The sequence below is a fragment of the Notechis scutatus genome, chromosome 7 (assembly GCF_049901735.1).
Source record: "Notechis scutatus isolate UNSWTSFEM ecotype Mainland chromosome 7, rNotScu1.2, whole genome shotgun sequence".
NCBI lineage: Eukaryota > Metazoa > Chordata > Lepidosauria > Squamata > Elapidae > Notechis > Notechis scutatus.
In genome coordinates this window covers 23827234-23844787 of record NC_142015.1, presented here as the reverse complement: position 1 = coordinate 23844787, position 17554 = coordinate 23827234, and the positions used below count along the sequence as shown (strand labels likewise).

The following is a 17554-nucleotide window of genomic DNA, read 5'->3' as shown; positions in this document are numbered from 1 at the left end:
TCCCTTATCCATTCCTCCCTGCATGCCCTAGGATGAAGAGGGGGTGGGCCTGGGTCTTCCTCTGAATGCCCAGCCGGCCTGTGCCCTTCCCCACTTTCCTCCACAGCCACTGGAGTCACACTCCCACTCTCTGTCAGCTTTTCGACCTCCCTCTCGGAATCAGATTCTACCAGGGGCATGACACATATCCGTCACTGGACATTTCTGATCATGTTGGCGATTCTATTTTTATCAACAGCCGCAGGAAAAAGTGCTGCTGAGTTTTGTCCAAACCAGTCCCTTAGATTTGGAACCCCTGATGTTTTCCTTCTGCCTGGACTTTGTTGGCTTTCAATCTTTCCCTGGAGGATTAAGTTTACTAAGCATTTATTAAGAAGTTGCTATTATATTTACCTATCATATATCCACCTGTCTCTTCAATGTCTGTTACAGTATCCCTGGCTGCACCTGATGCTTTAAAGATTATACCAGAAAATGACCACATCTTGTTGTTTTGGAAGAGTTTAGCCTTGAAAGAAAGCCAATTTAATGAAACCCGGGTAGGTTGCCGTTGTGTTACAATGATACTGTTTCCCGTCTCCATTGCACTTTATTTGACCTGTTCAATGGTTTCCCTAGGGTTGCAGGCAAACTGGCTGCGTCCACACAACATGCCAAGCCACACATATAAAGCATGATTTGCAAATCATACTGTCAGGGGTTGGGTAACAGAACAAGTGCAAAGAAATGTGCTTTGTTTGTGCAATACAGTATTATTTGCTTAAATGTGTTGGCCACCCAACTCCAATGAACTCTAGATAAACCCTCCATAAAAACAGCTAAAAAACTGGGCTGAGTACATCTTTTTGAGTTTACTCAGCCCAGACTAAAACAATCTAACGAATAACAACATCAACGGAACAAAACAAAACGGGCCTTTGAACAAATGATTATAAACTCCAATTCCTCGCCCGGGTGCAAGCCCAGGTTTTCTGGAGCCCTAGGAGAATGGGTGCTGTTGCCTTGTGCTATTGTCCAATGTTTTCCAACTTTGGCAACTATAACATGTATGGACCTTAATTCCCAGAATTCTCCCCAGTTCTGGGAGTTGAAGTCTAGACATCCAGTCAAAGTCCATCCATCTTTCGGGAGTTGAAATCCACACATCTTGTCAACCACGCCAAGGTTGAGAAATATTGCTGTAGAGTAAGGAAAAATAGAATGGAATTAAATACCACCAACATGAAAGCAAATAGTGGACCTCAAACAAATATCAAACATCATAACCAGAATAGAATAGATATTGGAATGAAGAATAGAATAGATATTGGAATGTAAAATAGAATAGAATAGGAATAGAGAATAAAGGATAGGATAGAATAGAATAGAATAGAATAGAATAGAATAGAATAGAATAGAATAGAATAGAATAAATATTGGAGTGTAGAATAGACTAGAGTAGAATAGAACAGAACAGAACAGAATAAAATAAGAGAGTTGGAAGGGACCTTGGAGGTCTTCTAGTCCAACCCCCTGCTTAGGCAGGAAATCCTACACCACTTCAGACAAATGGTTATCCAATCTCTTCTTAAAAACTTCCAGTGTTGGAGCATTCACAACTTCTGGAGGCAAGTTGTTCCACTGGTTAATTGTTCTAACTGTCAGGAATTTCTCCTTAGTTCTAGGTTGCTTCTCTCCTTGATTAGTTTCCACCCGTTGCTTCTTGTCCTGCCTTCAAGTGCTTTACAGGGCATTCAAAGTTCTGGAAAGTAAAGTTTCCCTGCCTTTTCTGTTCCTCCTCTGACAATTATTAGCTTAATTCTAAATACTTCCTTAAATGAATTCATTCTTTCCACTTCCAGGGGTATGAGGTGCACATGTTTGACGGTGGGACCAACACCACGTCCTATCTGGGGAACACTACGGAGAATGTCTTCAAGGTTTCCCACCTGAAGGCTGGCCACAATTACTCCTTCACGGTACAAGCAAGATGTCTCTACAGTGGGCAGATGTGCGGAGAGCCTGCAACTCTTCTCTACAGCGAGCTGGGAAGAGGTAGGAGGAACGTCCCTATCTCCTCATTGTCACTTCTGGGCAGCTTCTCCACACCATTTCTGTTTGGACTCCCAGAAGAGGAGAGAGGAAGGGAGGGATGGAGGGGGAGAGAAGGAGAGAGAAAGAGAGAGGGGGGTGATGGAGGGAGGGACAGAGGGAGGGACAGAGGAGAGATGGAAGAGGAAGGGAGAGAGGAGAGAGAGGGAGGGAGAGAGAAGAAGAGAGAAAGAGAGGGGGGACAGAGGAGAGATGGAAGAGAGACGGGGGAGGGAGGGAAGGAAACAGAGACAAAAAAACATGAGTTTAGATTCTTCCTCATGTTCATTTATTTTCCAGTTGGCCAATGTCAGATCTTCTGCCCAACAATCGCAATAATATATATTATTATTAATATATAAATAAAAAGAAAGAGCAACATGTTCAAAATCCATATATGCAGTGTGTTGCCTGGTTACATTTCTTGGAGTAATAATAATAATAATATATATTATTATTAATATATAAATAAAAAGAAAGAACAACGTGTTCAAAATCCATATATGCAGTGTGTTGCCTGGTTACATTTCTTGGAGTAATAATAATAATATATATTATTATTAATATATAAATAAAAAGAAAGAACAACGTGTTCAAAATCCATATATGCAGTGTGTTGCCTGGTTACATTTCTTGGAGTAATAATAATAATATATATTATTATTAATATATAAATAAAAAGAAAGAACAACGTGTTCAAAATCCATATATGCAGTGTGTTGCCTGGTTACATTTCTTGAGTAATAATAATAATATATATTATTATTAATATATAAATAAAAAGAAAGAACAACGTGTTCAAAATCCATATATGCAGTGTGTTGCCTGGTTACATTTCTTGGAGTAATAATAATAATAATATATTATTATTAATATATAAATAAAAAGAAAGAACAACGTGTTCAAAATCCATATATGCAGTGTGTTGCCTGGTTACATTTCTTGGAGTAATATTCGTCATAATCGTAATAATAGTCTTAAATGATAATTTCATGATAACAGTGCTTTTCCCTCATAACATTGATCCATATTAATTAGTAAAACTAATCAAAATTAATCAAGATTAATAAGTTACAATAAACAACCCTGTTCAAATCTTTCTCTTGTAATCTTTGAATTTCTAACTCCTGTTTTTCTTATTTAAAAAAACTTCTTGGTATCAACTGAATCTTCGTGAGTTCTATTCTTTCATCTTTTCTTCTTTTGCCCTTTCCTGTCCTTCCTCTTTTTCTGTAGATGGAGATGCCAGGGCCTCTATATTGGGCAAATCTAAGGATGTTGCCGCCATCGTGGTTCCCGTCTTGTTTCTTTTACTAGTGACAGTGGGTGTTGGGTTTGTGGTCTTGTACATGAGGCATCGAAGACTTCAAAATAGCTTCACGGCCTTTGCCAACAGTCACTACAACTCCCGACTGGGTTCCGCCGTATTCTCCTCTGGAGATGACTTAGGTAAGTGAGGTCCGAGTCTTAGGAATGCTTAGGTGGAATTCAGAAGCACTGCTGGATTTACATCAAGCCTTCAGATTGGGTAAACTCTACCTGGACTGAGGTTTAGTATTCATAATCAGCTTGTTAGATTTCCACTGCAGCCATTTCCAGAGTCCATTAGAGTTTGGTGAATGAATGGATGGATGGATGGATGATTTAACTTGGGTTTCTTTATTGAGTTTGGATTAAGTAGCTTCATTGGACTTTTCATATATAAAGATAGATAGAGAGAGAGATAGATTAAATGCGAGAGAGAGAGAAGATAGAGATAGATAGATAGATAGATAGATAGATAGATAGATAGATAGATAGATAGATAGATAGATAGATATAGTTAGAGATAGAGAGATAGAGATTAGAGTGATAGAGATAGATAGATGATAGATTAGAGATAGAGATAGATATAATTAGAGATAGATATAGATAGATATAGTTAAAGATAGAGAAAGAGATTAGAGAGAGAGAGAAAGAGATAATAGATTCTCCTTCCCTTTACATAATGGGTCTACAAATAGTTATAAGCTGTCCCATCCCTATCTAACAAGAATACTATATTAAATAAACAAATATTCCAGGTGGGGAGGATCTCTATCCAATGATCAAATTGATCCAACATCCGATCATAATATATATGTAAAAGGTAATATAAAAGAACACTCAACAGGTTAGATCAAACATTGTACTAGTCTTCAAATCCCCCCGTTAACCATCTTTTATTGGGCTTTTCCAAACTGATGATTCTATGGATCACGATGAGGAGGTAGGGATGGTCCCCAGTGATCCCTCATGCCCACCTCTGCACTTCTTCATGCCTTGAATGTCTCTCATTGTCACCGTGTGTCAATTAACCTTGTGACTTGGTTTACTAGGAGATGAAGACGACGAAGCCGCCATGATCACAGGTTTCTCAGACGACGTCCCTATGGTAATAGCGTGAAGAACGTTTCGGATTCTGGAAAGCAAAAAAAATAATAATAATGGTGTAAATATTTTATTTGATAAAGAAAAAAAAGTCAACTGTTTATTTTAAAAAGAACAAAAACTAAAAAGCACTTTTGAGTTGCAATACATTATTTTTGTATCGGCTGAAAAAGAAAACAAAACAAGAAACAATGAGTACACTTTGTAGCACACGGCTGTGAAATTTCAAATCAGGTTGATGCTCTTTCTGTGGTTGGGTTTCTTTCCTTGTTCTTCTTTTCCAAACTTTGATTTCCTCTTAATGCTTCCTGAGCACACCTTTGATTCTTTCCCATCGGCAATGACTTTGATCCTCTGAGAACTTGGGAGCAGTTGGAACCCTGGGAGGCTTCTTCTGGCTTGATGTCAGATGGAAGTCAGATGAAACCAAAGGATAGTCCGTCATTAAGAGAATCCTTCCTTGCAGTGTGCATGAATGAAATGGTGTGGCCAAGCGATGGAGGGCAATAGAAGAAGAAGGGGACGGCAGAGAAGGAGGTGGCTGGATGGACTCACTGAAGCAGTCGGAGTGAGCTTAAATGGACTCTGGAGGATGGTAGAGGACAGGAGAGCTTGGAGGAACGTTGTCCATGGGGTTGCGATGGGTCAGACACAGCTTCACAACTAACAACAATGAGGTTCTTTGTTGCCCTGTGTGGCCTCTGGAGATTCTTAGATGGAGTCCTCCAGGATGTGGTTCTCCCAAAGGTGCTTTTTTTTTTTTCAGGAGGCAACTGGACTTTCTGGGGGTTTTTTTGAAGACGTTTTGCTTTTCATCCAAGAAGCTTCTTCAGTTCTTTGACGACGCTTCACTTCTTCTCCAAAGATGATGAAGCTTTTTGGATGAGAAGCGAAATGTCTTCAAAGAAAAAACAGAAAGTCCAGTTGCCTCTTGAAAAAATACATTGCCCTGCGTTCCACGTTAGTGACTGTGTTGGGCATCGCGTGGGACGGAAGTATTTCCACTTTCCTTTTTTCCCAGGGTTAGACCGCTGCAGATTTCTTTCCACCTTTTGAGTTGAAGTAATGAGTCCAACAAGAGACTGAACGTTGTTAAATTGTTGTCTGTGCCAGCCATAGGATGCCAGTCCCTTATTCCTAGTCTGACCTCTGCAAGTTGACTAGATATTATTCAGAGATTTGTAGATTTTCTTCTTCTGCTCCTTAAGTGATGATATGGATTCTCACCTTTTGGTAGGAGATAACGTCTCTAGTTTTGGCCCGCTTGAACACAAAGCACAGGTAAGATTCCTAAAAAAAATGCTCTGAAGTTGTGCTGAGCCAGAAGTTGCACATTGCCTGAAGCTCTTCTCTGGTACTGATAAAGGAGAATATTTGTAGCTCAGGGTTGATATGAGGGGTCCTTGGTGCTCTCTGAGCTTGTTTGTTTTCTTGCAGATGTTTCCTTACCCAAAGTAGGTAACATCAGTGCTAGCATCAACCTAGTTGGGTAAGGAAACATCTGCAAGAAAACAAGCAAGCTCAGAGAACACCAAGGATCTACTTTTCTCTGGGTTCTTTGGAGTCATTTCAGACCAAACATTGGTAATTTTCTGAAGTTTGGATCCTGAAAATAAATTGAAACAGTCCTACCCACCTTAAAGCAGGATGATCACAGTTTGGAAAGAGGACACCAGAGTTCCAGATCCCAACCTGGAAAAGCCTCAAAGAAAATCCCAAGGATGTGGTAGGCTCTGCTCCCTCTCAATGGACCTTCGTTTCCTAAAGAAAGGGTCTCCAAGCTTGGCAACTTTAAAACTTGTGGACTTCAACTCCCAGAATTCCATGCTGGCTGAGGGATTCTGGGAGTTGAAGTCCACAAGTCTTAAAAGTGGCCAAGTTTGAAGACCCCCTGTCCTAAAGCAGTAAGCCTTTGGTCACCATAATCTTCTTACCACTGGGGGACGTGACTTGAGTCACTTAGAAATGTTCTGAGAAGTTGATTCCAGATTGAAGTCAAGAAGAGAAGAAAGGAGACGAGATAGGACATTTTCTACTGGATGAAGACCAGGTCATAGAAGCAGAGAACACAATATGGATAGCTTCAAGGATGGGACTGTAGAGTCACAAATGCCATTCTGACTTCCTTATCCTCCTCTCCTTACCCAGTTTACGTTTCCTAATTCCCGGGATGGAGTTGTTCTTCATTTTTTGAAACATTGCTGCTACAAACCCATGTAATTTTCAGGGACATTTGCTCAAAATCTATACCCCCAAATTCATGAATTTTCTTCAAAATAACCTCGTTCTCTCAGGATCAATCTCAACCATCTTCAGGTTTTCTTTCTATTTGTGTGTTTCTTCTTCCTAAGCAAAAAAAAAAAGTTATTTAAAAAAAATGTTCAGGAAATCTATAATTATGTCTATATCTATAAAGAGAGAAGAAATCATTTGTTCCTGAAGGTTTTACATTGATTGAAAGATGAAAATTATTTGTATTATGTTTTATAGGAGGGGTGGGGTTTTGTTTCTGGATTTATTTTTTATTATTTTTGGTTGGTTCAACTAATTTATTAGGAAATCTGCTTTTGATCAGAGTTCCAAATTCTCAGTCACGCACATGATTGTTGGTTAGCGACACGTCACTTTAATCTATTTTTTGTGTGTGTGTGCAAAACTTTGGGTTCTGTTTGTTTTCCATCTCCTGTAAGTTGCATCTGGCATTATTGCCACAGTAAAACACAAAACACCACCTATTTTTTAATCTCTGGATACTTTTTCATGCTTTGTGAGAAAGTAAAAAAGGTCAGGCGGGTAGAATGAAAAATATGACTTAAGTTGTCACACCGAGGGCTTAAATGTTTTCTGCAGATTACTTTGCACGTGTTCATAGATGCAAAAAAAAACAAAAAAGGTACAACAATTCTCTTTCGTTCTGTTTTTTTCTTATTGCTTTGTCGGGAGTCTGTGGACACGGAAGCAGCCTCAAGGGGTTGTTGGGATACAGCCCCATTTTGCAAACAATCCTTTATGAAATGGGACTTTCCGTTTATTGACATGGAAACGTCAATACAAACAACCTATTGCTTTGCGTCACGATGATGATGCTTTGGTAGACTGAATGGCTCCCCAAATGTCCTCAAGGAATCTTTGGACTGGGATTAAAACTCTTCCATGCTTTTGAAGCTCCACAAATGGTATATGATACTTCGGGGGCCTCCCTGGACACTTAGATTGTCCTTCAAACTTGTTTTCCTGAGTGCTTTGGCCCACTTTTCCTCAATCGCAGATGAAGTTGAGGCAGGGTGGAAAGAGGAAAATAGATGTTTGCGGGAGGTGGGGAATATTAAATCAGAGGCTTTGGGTCACGTCCTCTACAATCCTTTGGCACCATCTGTGGTTGCTGAAGCTGATTCAGTTGAAATCCAGAACATTTGCGGGAGGAAAACCTAGTTGCCTACTTCTGCCCTCAATCTTCAGATCTATGTCAGAACCACTCCGTGAATGAAGGTAAATAAATGTGTCCCAGGCAGAGGTGGTATTCAGCAGGTTCTGACCAGTTCTGGAGAACCACCAGTAGCAGAAATTTTGAGTAGTTCGGAAAAGCAGCCATTGGCACCTCTGACTGGCCCCGCCAACCCCATCTCTTCCCTGCCTCCCATTGAGTCCCAGCTGATCGGCTGGGTCTCCTTTGTTTGCCCTGCACAGGAGAACGGAGCTGGAAAGCAGGTTAGTGGGGTGGGGAGGGAAGGGGGATTTTGCAGTATCCTTCCCCTGCCACACACACCAAGCCCACCAAGCCACACTCACATGACTGGTAGTAAAAAAATTTTGAATACCCACCACTGGTCTCAAGATAATGTTGCAGGATCGAATCTGGGTCAGTTAGTGGGACCAGAGTTTTAGTCTTCCAAACCTTTGGACTCATAGTGGAGCCGATCCTCAGGGAACTTCCCTCTTACCAGAAAAGACAGAATAACTCAAAGCACACAATCTGGTGAGAGAGAGAAATTCCCCGAGGATGGGTTCCACCATGAGTCTGAAAGTTCAGAAGACAACCTCTATTCCCAGTGACCGATCTAGATTGAATCCTGGAATATCTCCATTTTCAGATCTCGGGAAAGTTGACCCACAAATCTATGGAGGTTAGGAACTCGTAGCAGTGCCTGGATAAAGCGGGCCTTGGGAATCTGATGCCCCAAATTGATTTATTTCCACCTGGAGTTTTGATCCATTATTTTCAATACCTTGACCAGGAATGGTCACTTCCCACATTGGTTGTCTTCTTGGGATGCCTTGAGTCCCCTTTGACATCTGCTAATTTTGAAGAACAACAATCGGAAAAGCAAAACAAAATTTTAAAAAATGGTTCGCAGGTTGCTCGGCGGTCCCGCTAAACTCATTTTAAATGCTATTAAGTTGATGATGTGTGTGCTGTTACTTTCCCTTCCAAGTACATGTTTAGATTAAAGAAAAATTGCTGAGATGAAAGAGCTTGGCTTTTCAGAAACAGGCCCTCATTTTCATTAAGAGCATTTCTCAATAGCAGGTATGCGTAAAACCTCTACATACAGAACAGAATAACAGAGTTGAAAGGGACCTTATAGGTCATTTAGTCCACCCCCCTGCCAAAGCAGGAGACCCTACTCCATTTCTGGCAGGTGGCAGTCCAGTCCCTTGAAAGCTTCCAGTGATTAAGCTCCCACAACTTCTGAAGGCAACTTCTGTTCCATTGGTTGATTCTCTTATTTCCAGGTTGAATCTCTCCTTGATCAGTTTCCATCCATTATTCCTTGTCTGGCCTTCAGGTGGCTTAGAGAATAGCTTGACCCCTTTCTCCTCTCTGTGGCAGCCCCTCAAATATTGCAAGACTGCTATCCTGTCTCCCCTGATCCTTCTCATCACTAGACTAGCCAGGCCCAGCTCCTGCAACCGTTCATGGTATGTTTTAACCTCCAGTCCCCTAATCATCCTGGTTGCTCTTCTCTGCACTTTTTCTAGAGCCTCAGCATCTTTTTTTATAGTGTGGTGCTATTGTACTACATTTCCTAATTGGATGGTGCTGTGGATTTGTAGCTATGCAGATTTGACTCCAAAGCCAAACCACAGCAACTGAGAATATCTGGTAATTCTTGACTTCTTCAACATCCGTTAGAATGTGGTTTCCCACAGACAAAATTATTGACTTGCATTCCCGCATACAAAATTCTTGATTTGTTCAATGTCAGTTACAATGTGGATTCCCCCATACAAAAATAATTTTTAAAAAAGAATAGCATAATCACAGCAGATTTAGGGGGTTTCATTTGGAGATAAACAGATTCCAAGAACCATTTATACCACTAAGTGAATGCTTGCCATTAGATGTGGGGCAGAGGCACTTTCAGCTTTAAATAAATTTCTATTTTTGTGATTGTTTTATGCACAGAACTGTGCTTGAAGCTTGTGTTTTTTATTGTGTCTGTCGTAACTATATCAACACTGATTGGTTTGCCCTTAGTTTTATACAATTCTGAGCTATTTCCAATGGATGATGTGAGGGCAGAGCGTTGAACCTACATCCTCTTTAGAATCTACCAGTTTAAATATTCTTTCCAGCAAATGATGGACCATAAATTATCTAGATTAGAGGTCTCCAGACTTTAAGACTTGTGGACTTCAACTCCCAACATGGCTGGCTGAGGAATTCAGGGAGCTGAAAGTCCACAAGGTTTAAAGTTGCCAAATTTGGAGATCCCCGATCTAGAGACGATGGGCGGGGGGGAGGAAAGATGACCTTGCTGAGAACAGAGATTTGGTTGGGATGTCTAAAACCTGATTGCTGTTCCAATTATTCCTGTCGTAAGAACCAAAATTGTTGGGATGGGAATTTTTTGGGGGGGGGTTCCTTGAACTCCGAAAGTGGATGAATTCAATAATCCGGTCGAATGTGTTACGTGAATGCGGCAAAAGGCATGCAAAAATTACATTTTCAGACTCTTGAGATCTCACGTCTCTATCTTGTGTTTGTCTTCTGAGGATGCCTTTTAACACTTAGACCCACGTGAAATACTGCCGATTGCAGCATCAAACATGCTCTTGACTCGTGGCTCTTGAAGGTTATAGCCATCTTGAAAATTATCTTGAGTTGTTGATCTCTCCCTCTCTCTCTCTCTCTCTCTCTCTCTCTCTCTCTCTCTCTCTCTCACACACACACACACACACACACACACACACTCACTCATCTATCTCACTCACCTATTATCAATCATCTATCATCTCTCCTGTCTGTTTATATCATCTATCTCCCAATCATCTATCCGTCTGTGTATCTCTATCATTTGTCTATCAACTATTCTCTGTCTCTGTCTCTCTCTCTCTCATATGCACACACACACCTGTCATATATATCTATCATCTACCTATATCATCTATATCATCAATCCTCATCATTATATCTATCCTGTATATCTGTCTGTTTATATCTATCTATCTAAATCATCTGTCTGTATCTATCGTTTGTATATGGTCTATCCTTCCTGTCTCTGTCAAATAGCATTGTAACAGTTTGGGTAACAAAAACGGCCAAAATGAAATAGTCCATACACAAAGGCTTGACCTTAGAAAGGGAAAACTCTTGCAGAGTTGACCAAGAGGTATTGTGTTCCTTGGGCCAGGGGCCAGTTTGACAGTCAAATCCGGCAGGTGGTGCTAAAGAGCAAAGGAAGAAAAGCCACCCAAAAAAGAAAAAAAAATCCATCTGGAATGACAAAAAGCAGATGTGATGCACCTCTTGCCAATAGCCTTGAGCTTTTGTGCTTCCTAATTAAAGTCAAAACAGTCCCTGGTATTGGAGATCAGGAACACCAACTTCCCAGCACACACAATGTCTCTCGGATTTAACTTTTAAGGCAACCATCTCTGGGCTATGAACATCTGGATAACCGTTAGGATGGTGGCTACAAGAAAATGGAGGATTTTTTTTTCTTTTTCTTTTCTTTTTCTTTTTGTTTGCTAAATGGTGACGTCACTACAGTATTGGCTACCCAGATGTGGTAATCCTAGCTTGCCTGCTTCATTCAGCCCACCTGAAATGAATTTGCTTTTTTTCTGCCTCTTGGTTTTGGTTAGGTCTCCCCTGATCGATCTTTGGCTGCTTTTCCATCAATTCTGTTGCTTCCCTACTGCAAAATAAAAAAATAAAATAAATTGAGCTATTCAAGGCAAAAATCAGTGGTGCATATTATGCTATTAAGTTAGTATTCCATGCATATGAATAAATCCAGATTTGTGTGTAGTTTAAGTCATTCAAGCAATGTAAACAATGAAGTATCATTGAGATGTGAAATCTACCTTAATTTAATTGTTTAAATTATGTATGGATGTACATAGACCATTTCATTATTTTAAAAAGCTCAGTACAGTCCATTTTGCCCATAATAATAATAAAAAAGAGACATCATCCTTGAGAACAAAGCCAGGGGCACCTCTGTTTTTCCAAAGACCCCTCAAGCTATGTTTCGAACAACCCATTTTACAGCTAACAGAGACCCAGCATAACATTCACAATGCTTTCTATCTAGGATTAAAAACTCTCGAAATGTGCAAAGTGGGGGAAAATTGGCATCCTTTGAAAGAGCCTTAGTTGGGCTTCCATTTCACATATGTACCATTTCCAATTTTTTAAAATTAAAAAGCTGCTTGTGAAAAATAAAAGCATAGAGGACGATAAAGTATTGAGATATCAACTCTTGGGGTAAAAATAGCCTTCCTGGATTTGGTTAAAGTGCAGAGCAAGCAAAATATGGATTATTACCATCGAGAAACTTAGTACCACCAGAATACACCAGTGGGCAGCATTGGCTCCCTCCATAAATTCAGACACTGGTCTCTCCCTCTGGATAATACTTTGGGTAGCATCCAAAAATTATTTGTTCCAGATGAGTTCTTGCTATTGTAATATTTTGTTTAACCCAACCCAATCTGAATGAAGCCAGCACAAGAATACAGCTGCTGCTGCTGCTATTATTATTATTATTATTATTATTATTATTATTATTATTATTATTATTATTATTATTTACTCAGCAAAACGATAGGCCAAGTTCTTAAAGAGCCAAAGATCCTCTATTCACATTTTGACAGCTGTTAGCCTTTTGACCTCCCAAGTTGACATTAACAATAGAACTTTTGTGGAAGGAATATTACCAGACTGGAACTGAATATATATATTGGACTGAGATGCCCAAATCTGGATTTCTCTTTGAAGATTAGAATTACCAAGTCAAAGGAGAAGGACAATGATGCTCAAAACGATACCTTAAATCACAAAGAGATACTTGGGTTTTTGCCACGTCACACGTCTTCATGATATATTGACAATTGCAGCAGAAAAAAACAATTCTCATCCCTCCTAACCAGATTTTAAACATAGCGGGCTTCATTGGGCATCCTTTGAGCCATTTCTGTAGCCCTTTACATTTTATCTGATCAACAGGTTATCGCTGGATTGTTTGAGAGTGTCCAGAAAATATAAGGTAGGGTAGATTGAACCAAAAGGATCTCTGATCCGGGCGTCACTGCTTGCAAAGTGATCAAATACCAAAGATTGCTTTGGAGCAGGGGAGGAAATCCGGTGATTTATAATCTGTGCTTAAAATGGTTTCTGCAAACCATGTGCAAAATGACCCCAGAAAATTCTTTTATTTCTTGGCATCCTTGTCAAAACAAATGCATTCTGGGCCCTAAGGGCACATGAACAGCTCCTCACGCTTAAATAGGCTTGCATTAGAGCAGCGTGTTTTCACACTTTGTAGCTTGAACTCACTGCAATATTTTTCTTCGTGGTTTCTTCTCCGCTGAGAGAGAACTAAAGATGGATGCGAGTAACTCTGATGAGCTTCCACAAGTTGCTTTTTGTCCTGCCCTGAGGTGCTTTGGAGAATAAATCAACACCCTCTTCCCTGTGTCTGCCACTCAAGGGCAACCAAGATGATGAGGGGACTGGAGGCTAAAACATACCATGAACGGTTGCAGGAACTGGGCCTGGCTAGTCTAGGCAAGAGAAGGACCAGGGGAGACAGGAGAGCAGCCTTCCAATATTTGAGGAGCTGCCCCAGAGAGGAAGGGGTCAAGCTATTTTCTAAAGCACCTGAAGGCCAGACAAGGAATAATGGATGGAAACTGATCAAGGAGAGATTCAACCTGGAAATAAGGAGAGATTTTCTGGCAGTGAGAACCATCAACCCATGGAACAGAAGTTGCCTGTGGGAGCTTCATCCCTGGAAGCTTTCAAGAAGAGATTGGACTGCCATCTGTCAGAAATGGTGTAGGGTCTCATGCTTGGGGAGGGGGTTGGACTAGATGGCCTACAAGATCCCTTCCAACTCTGTTAATCTGTAAATCTACTAAGTATTGAAAGACTGTCTCCCCTAAGCCTTCTCTTCATTAGGCTAAGCATACCTAATTGCTGGTCCATGTGATATGATGAAGTTGGCATGCTCCAGGTCTCAATGATTCAACGGTGTCATTTGATGGGCCCCAGGAAAGGGGACTTCTCAGGAATGGTCCCTGTCTCCTTGCACATAATTTCCCACCCCCTTCCCCAAGATTCATAATAGCTGCCACTCTGACTCTGTTTAAAGGAGCCATGCAAATCTGGCTCCGTCCCCAGGTCTGAGTTAGAATGGATGGAAGAACCTATTGTGACATGATTTGGCTTTTCTACATGGTTGTTGGTTCTTCTGTTTTGTTTTGTTTTAACTGAGATTGTACAGTGTATTTTGTATGCTGCCCAGGATCATAACCAGGGCCTCACCTGGAAGACAGTAAACAGATATATGTTAATTGTGGGGTGGGGTGGGATGGATGGATGGATGGGATGAATGGATGGATGGATGGCATGGATTGGATGGATGGATGGATGGATGGATGGCATGGATGGGATGGATGGATGGATGGATGGGTGGATTGGATGGATTGGATGGATGGATGGGGGATAGATGGATGAGATGGGTGGGTGAATGGATAAGACAGTCAGTGGAAGATGGAACACTTAGGACTGAAATAACATTTATATTACGATAAAACATCATAATATTTTTGACTTCTGCAAGCATGCTGCAGTTTCAGTTTTGTTCGAGGCATTCCTCATATTTAGTTATCCGGAAGGAAACGCCTTTGTTTTAAAATAAAACTGGCAGATGCCATCTGCTCAGAATTTGCATTTAGGGCGGAAAAAGTCAAAAGAAAAGAAAGCAACCCACATTGTTGTTTCAAAGAAATTTGCTGGCCAATTAATTCAGGGCATTTTGTTAAGTTGATTGAACTGTTTTTCAGCAATTAAACAGCATGCATTCTCAACACAGGACATTTCCACCCAGCAACCTGGTATGCAGTGGTACGTACCTTCTCTAAGGTGGTGATGTTGGGGCTTTGCTCTGAATATCTGGATGCTGGATGGACCCTGTAGGAGTTTGAAATCTGATATACTTTAAAGAAATGGGAAACAATATTTGGTGGATGGACTATTCATTTATTTGCTAAGAAAATGTATATGGCCGCCCAACTCACTCATGGTGACCTTGCGCAGCTTACAAAGATAAAAACACCAGTCCAAAAAAACAGTGAACCCCTGTCATGCCCCTGTCGGAGTCTGTATCTGAGGAGGGAGCAGCTGACAGGGAGTGGGAGAGTGGCTCTGTTGGCTGTAGAGGAAACTGGGGAAGGGCAAAGTCCGGCTGGGCAGACCAGGAAAGAGGTAGAACAAGGGAGAGGGAGTTCAGAGGAAGACCCAGACCCACCCCCTCTTCATCCTAGGGCACGCAGGGAGGAACGGAAAAGAGAGCAACATGGGTTGCATGGCTTACGGGGGAGGAAAGGGCCCTGATTCCCTTCATTAGCCACATCTGGGAAGACAGTTTAAAAGAGATGCATGCTGAGTGCGGCAGCTGCTGGGAGCAAACGTGAGTTTATCTTATGTTGACTGTGGTTATCTGCGTTCCTGGCATCCTCCCAACTGTGTTGAATTATGGCCATTCCTTCACATATGGAACTCCTCCTGCCCTGCCATACTAATTACCTTATCTTGCCTTGATTGGGCTTATAGTTACAGTTTTTGTTGAGCATGTTTTGGACTTGATTCTCTGTTCCTCGGAGAGTTTTGCTCCAGCCAGAAGGTAACCAGGACATTGGGGGCAAAGTTGGAGCTAATAAAGAGACTCCTACTGATTATCTGACTGTGTGGCCTTTGTACCATGCCCCGGGTCATCACAACCCCACTCCCCCTCATGACAACAATCAAATCAGCCACTTGATGGGTTCCCATGGGGTCCTCAGGCCCACTTGCAAAGCCATGTCTTCAGGGTCTTCCAAAACAAGCCAATCCTATCTCTGCAGGGATGATGTTCCACAGGGAGGAGGCCATCACAGAGAAGGCCCTTCTTCTTGGTCCCACCAGGAGATCTTCTTAGGAGAGCCCCCCCAAAAAAACATCCCCTGCCTCCACACTCTGATGGTTCAGGTAGATATGACTGGGAAAAAGACGGTCCTTCAAATAACCTGGTTCCAGGCTCTAGGTGGAAGATTTCCTGCTTCAGTTAAAACCCAGTGCTGCAACTTTCTAGAAGCAGAAATGGAATCATATGGTGTTCAGTTCATATCCAAACCACACCATCTTCCATTTCACAAGCTATAATAACAGCTTGGAAGACAAGTTTGTCATCAATGACCTCGGTCATTTCCCAGTTTGTGGTCTTTTGACCGCCCCTCTTCCAAAGCTGCCAATAAACATCTGTTTCTCTAAATGCCCCATTTTTGGGTCTTCTAAAGCTATGTAGGCTTTGATATTGCTGTGATTTTTCATCACCTGTGCAATTGCTATTCCATAGTGCGAGAGGTCTTAAGACATCTAGAAATGCAAGGAAAAGGTGTGAATTCTATTTAATTAGTTCAAGGGCTTGAAATGCTGTCATCTTTTTGCTCCTTATTATAAGATTTATTTTTTGTTTCTCATTGACGTCTTGGTTGCTTCTCTTGATACTTCACCACTTCAGTTTAGGTTTCTTAACTCTGGGTAAACTTTAATAGGATTGGACCAGGGTGGGATTCAGCCGGTACAGACTGATTCGGGTGAAGCGGTAGTTCCAGCGCTGAGCGAAGTGCGTGCTCACCAAACTGGTTGTGACACCAGTTGAATCCCACCACTGGATTGAACCCAGATATCTCTGCTATCTGGATCCACACTAACTATTCCACTGGGTCTTTACTTGAGTTGTAGGAGTGTCAGCATTTTGGAGAGAGCTTTGATGGGGGATGCGGACACAGGATTAGTTGGAGATGAAAGAAGACTTGGAAAAAGTCTATTTTAGCCAGGGTGGTGTGTGGTGAAAGCATTGATTAAAAGACCAAGGTTCAACTCTACCTCCCATCATGACATCCCAGTCACTTTCAGTCAGTCCAATCTGTAGCATAAGGATTTTGTCAGAAAAGGGAGTCCACCTTGAATTGCTGGAGAAAAAACAGGGTGGAAATACAGCAGACAAACAAGCAAGGTTAATCTGTCCCCAAATGAAGAAGTGAAGCTTTGAGATTCCAGGCAACCATCTCCAATTCTGACATGCCAAGGAAATTTCCCCACTGAGCTCTGATCCATGTGCATTCTTGGTTTAGAGTCTGTGTGAGTCCAACCGTTGTCTGTAAGCTAATGAAGTGCGGTTCAGTTCAGTTCTGGGCACAACTTTATACAGGCATCCATGTGGTTTTCTTGACAATCAAAAGTGGTTTGCCACTGAACTTAGAAAAAGGTTGGTTTTTTTGACTTTCTAGCCTAACCTCTTCTCCCTCGGATTTCCAAAACATCTCCCATCTAAACATAAACTGGCCAGTCAACAAGCTATGGTTAAATCAAGCTCATCCAAAGGAGATTCAATCTGGAAATAAGGAGGAATTGATGGAACAACTTGCCTCCTGGATTTATGGATGCTCCACCACGTGGAGGTTTTGAAGCAAAGATTTGTAAGGACTTCTGCCTTGGGCAAGGGGGTCAGACTAGAAGACCTCCAAGTTCCCTTCCAATCCTTTGATTCTATGGTTCCATCATGCCATCTGTGGGAATCCA

The 17554-nt window shown here is 41.4% G+C and overlaps 1 protein-coding gene across 1 annotated transcript in view; it reads left to right on the top strand.

Annotated features, from left to right (window-relative positions):
* SORL1 (sortilin related receptor 1) overlaps window positions 1-7389 on the top strand; it is a 90193-nt gene extending 82804 nt beyond the window's left edge. Inside the window, exons 45-48 of the mRNA XM_087970119.1 lie at window positions 433-539; window positions 1842-2034; window positions 3307-3519; window positions 4428-7389. Of these exons, the coding sequence (XP_087826245.1) occupies window positions 433-539; window positions 1842-2034; window positions 3307-3519; window positions 4428-4495 (581 nt within the window). The 3' untranslated portion in view covers window positions 4496-7389. The remainder of the gene's footprint in view (window positions 1-432; window positions 540-1841; window positions 2035-3306; window positions 3520-4427) is intronic.
* The last annotated feature ends 10165 nt before the right edge of the window (window positions 7390-17554 follow it).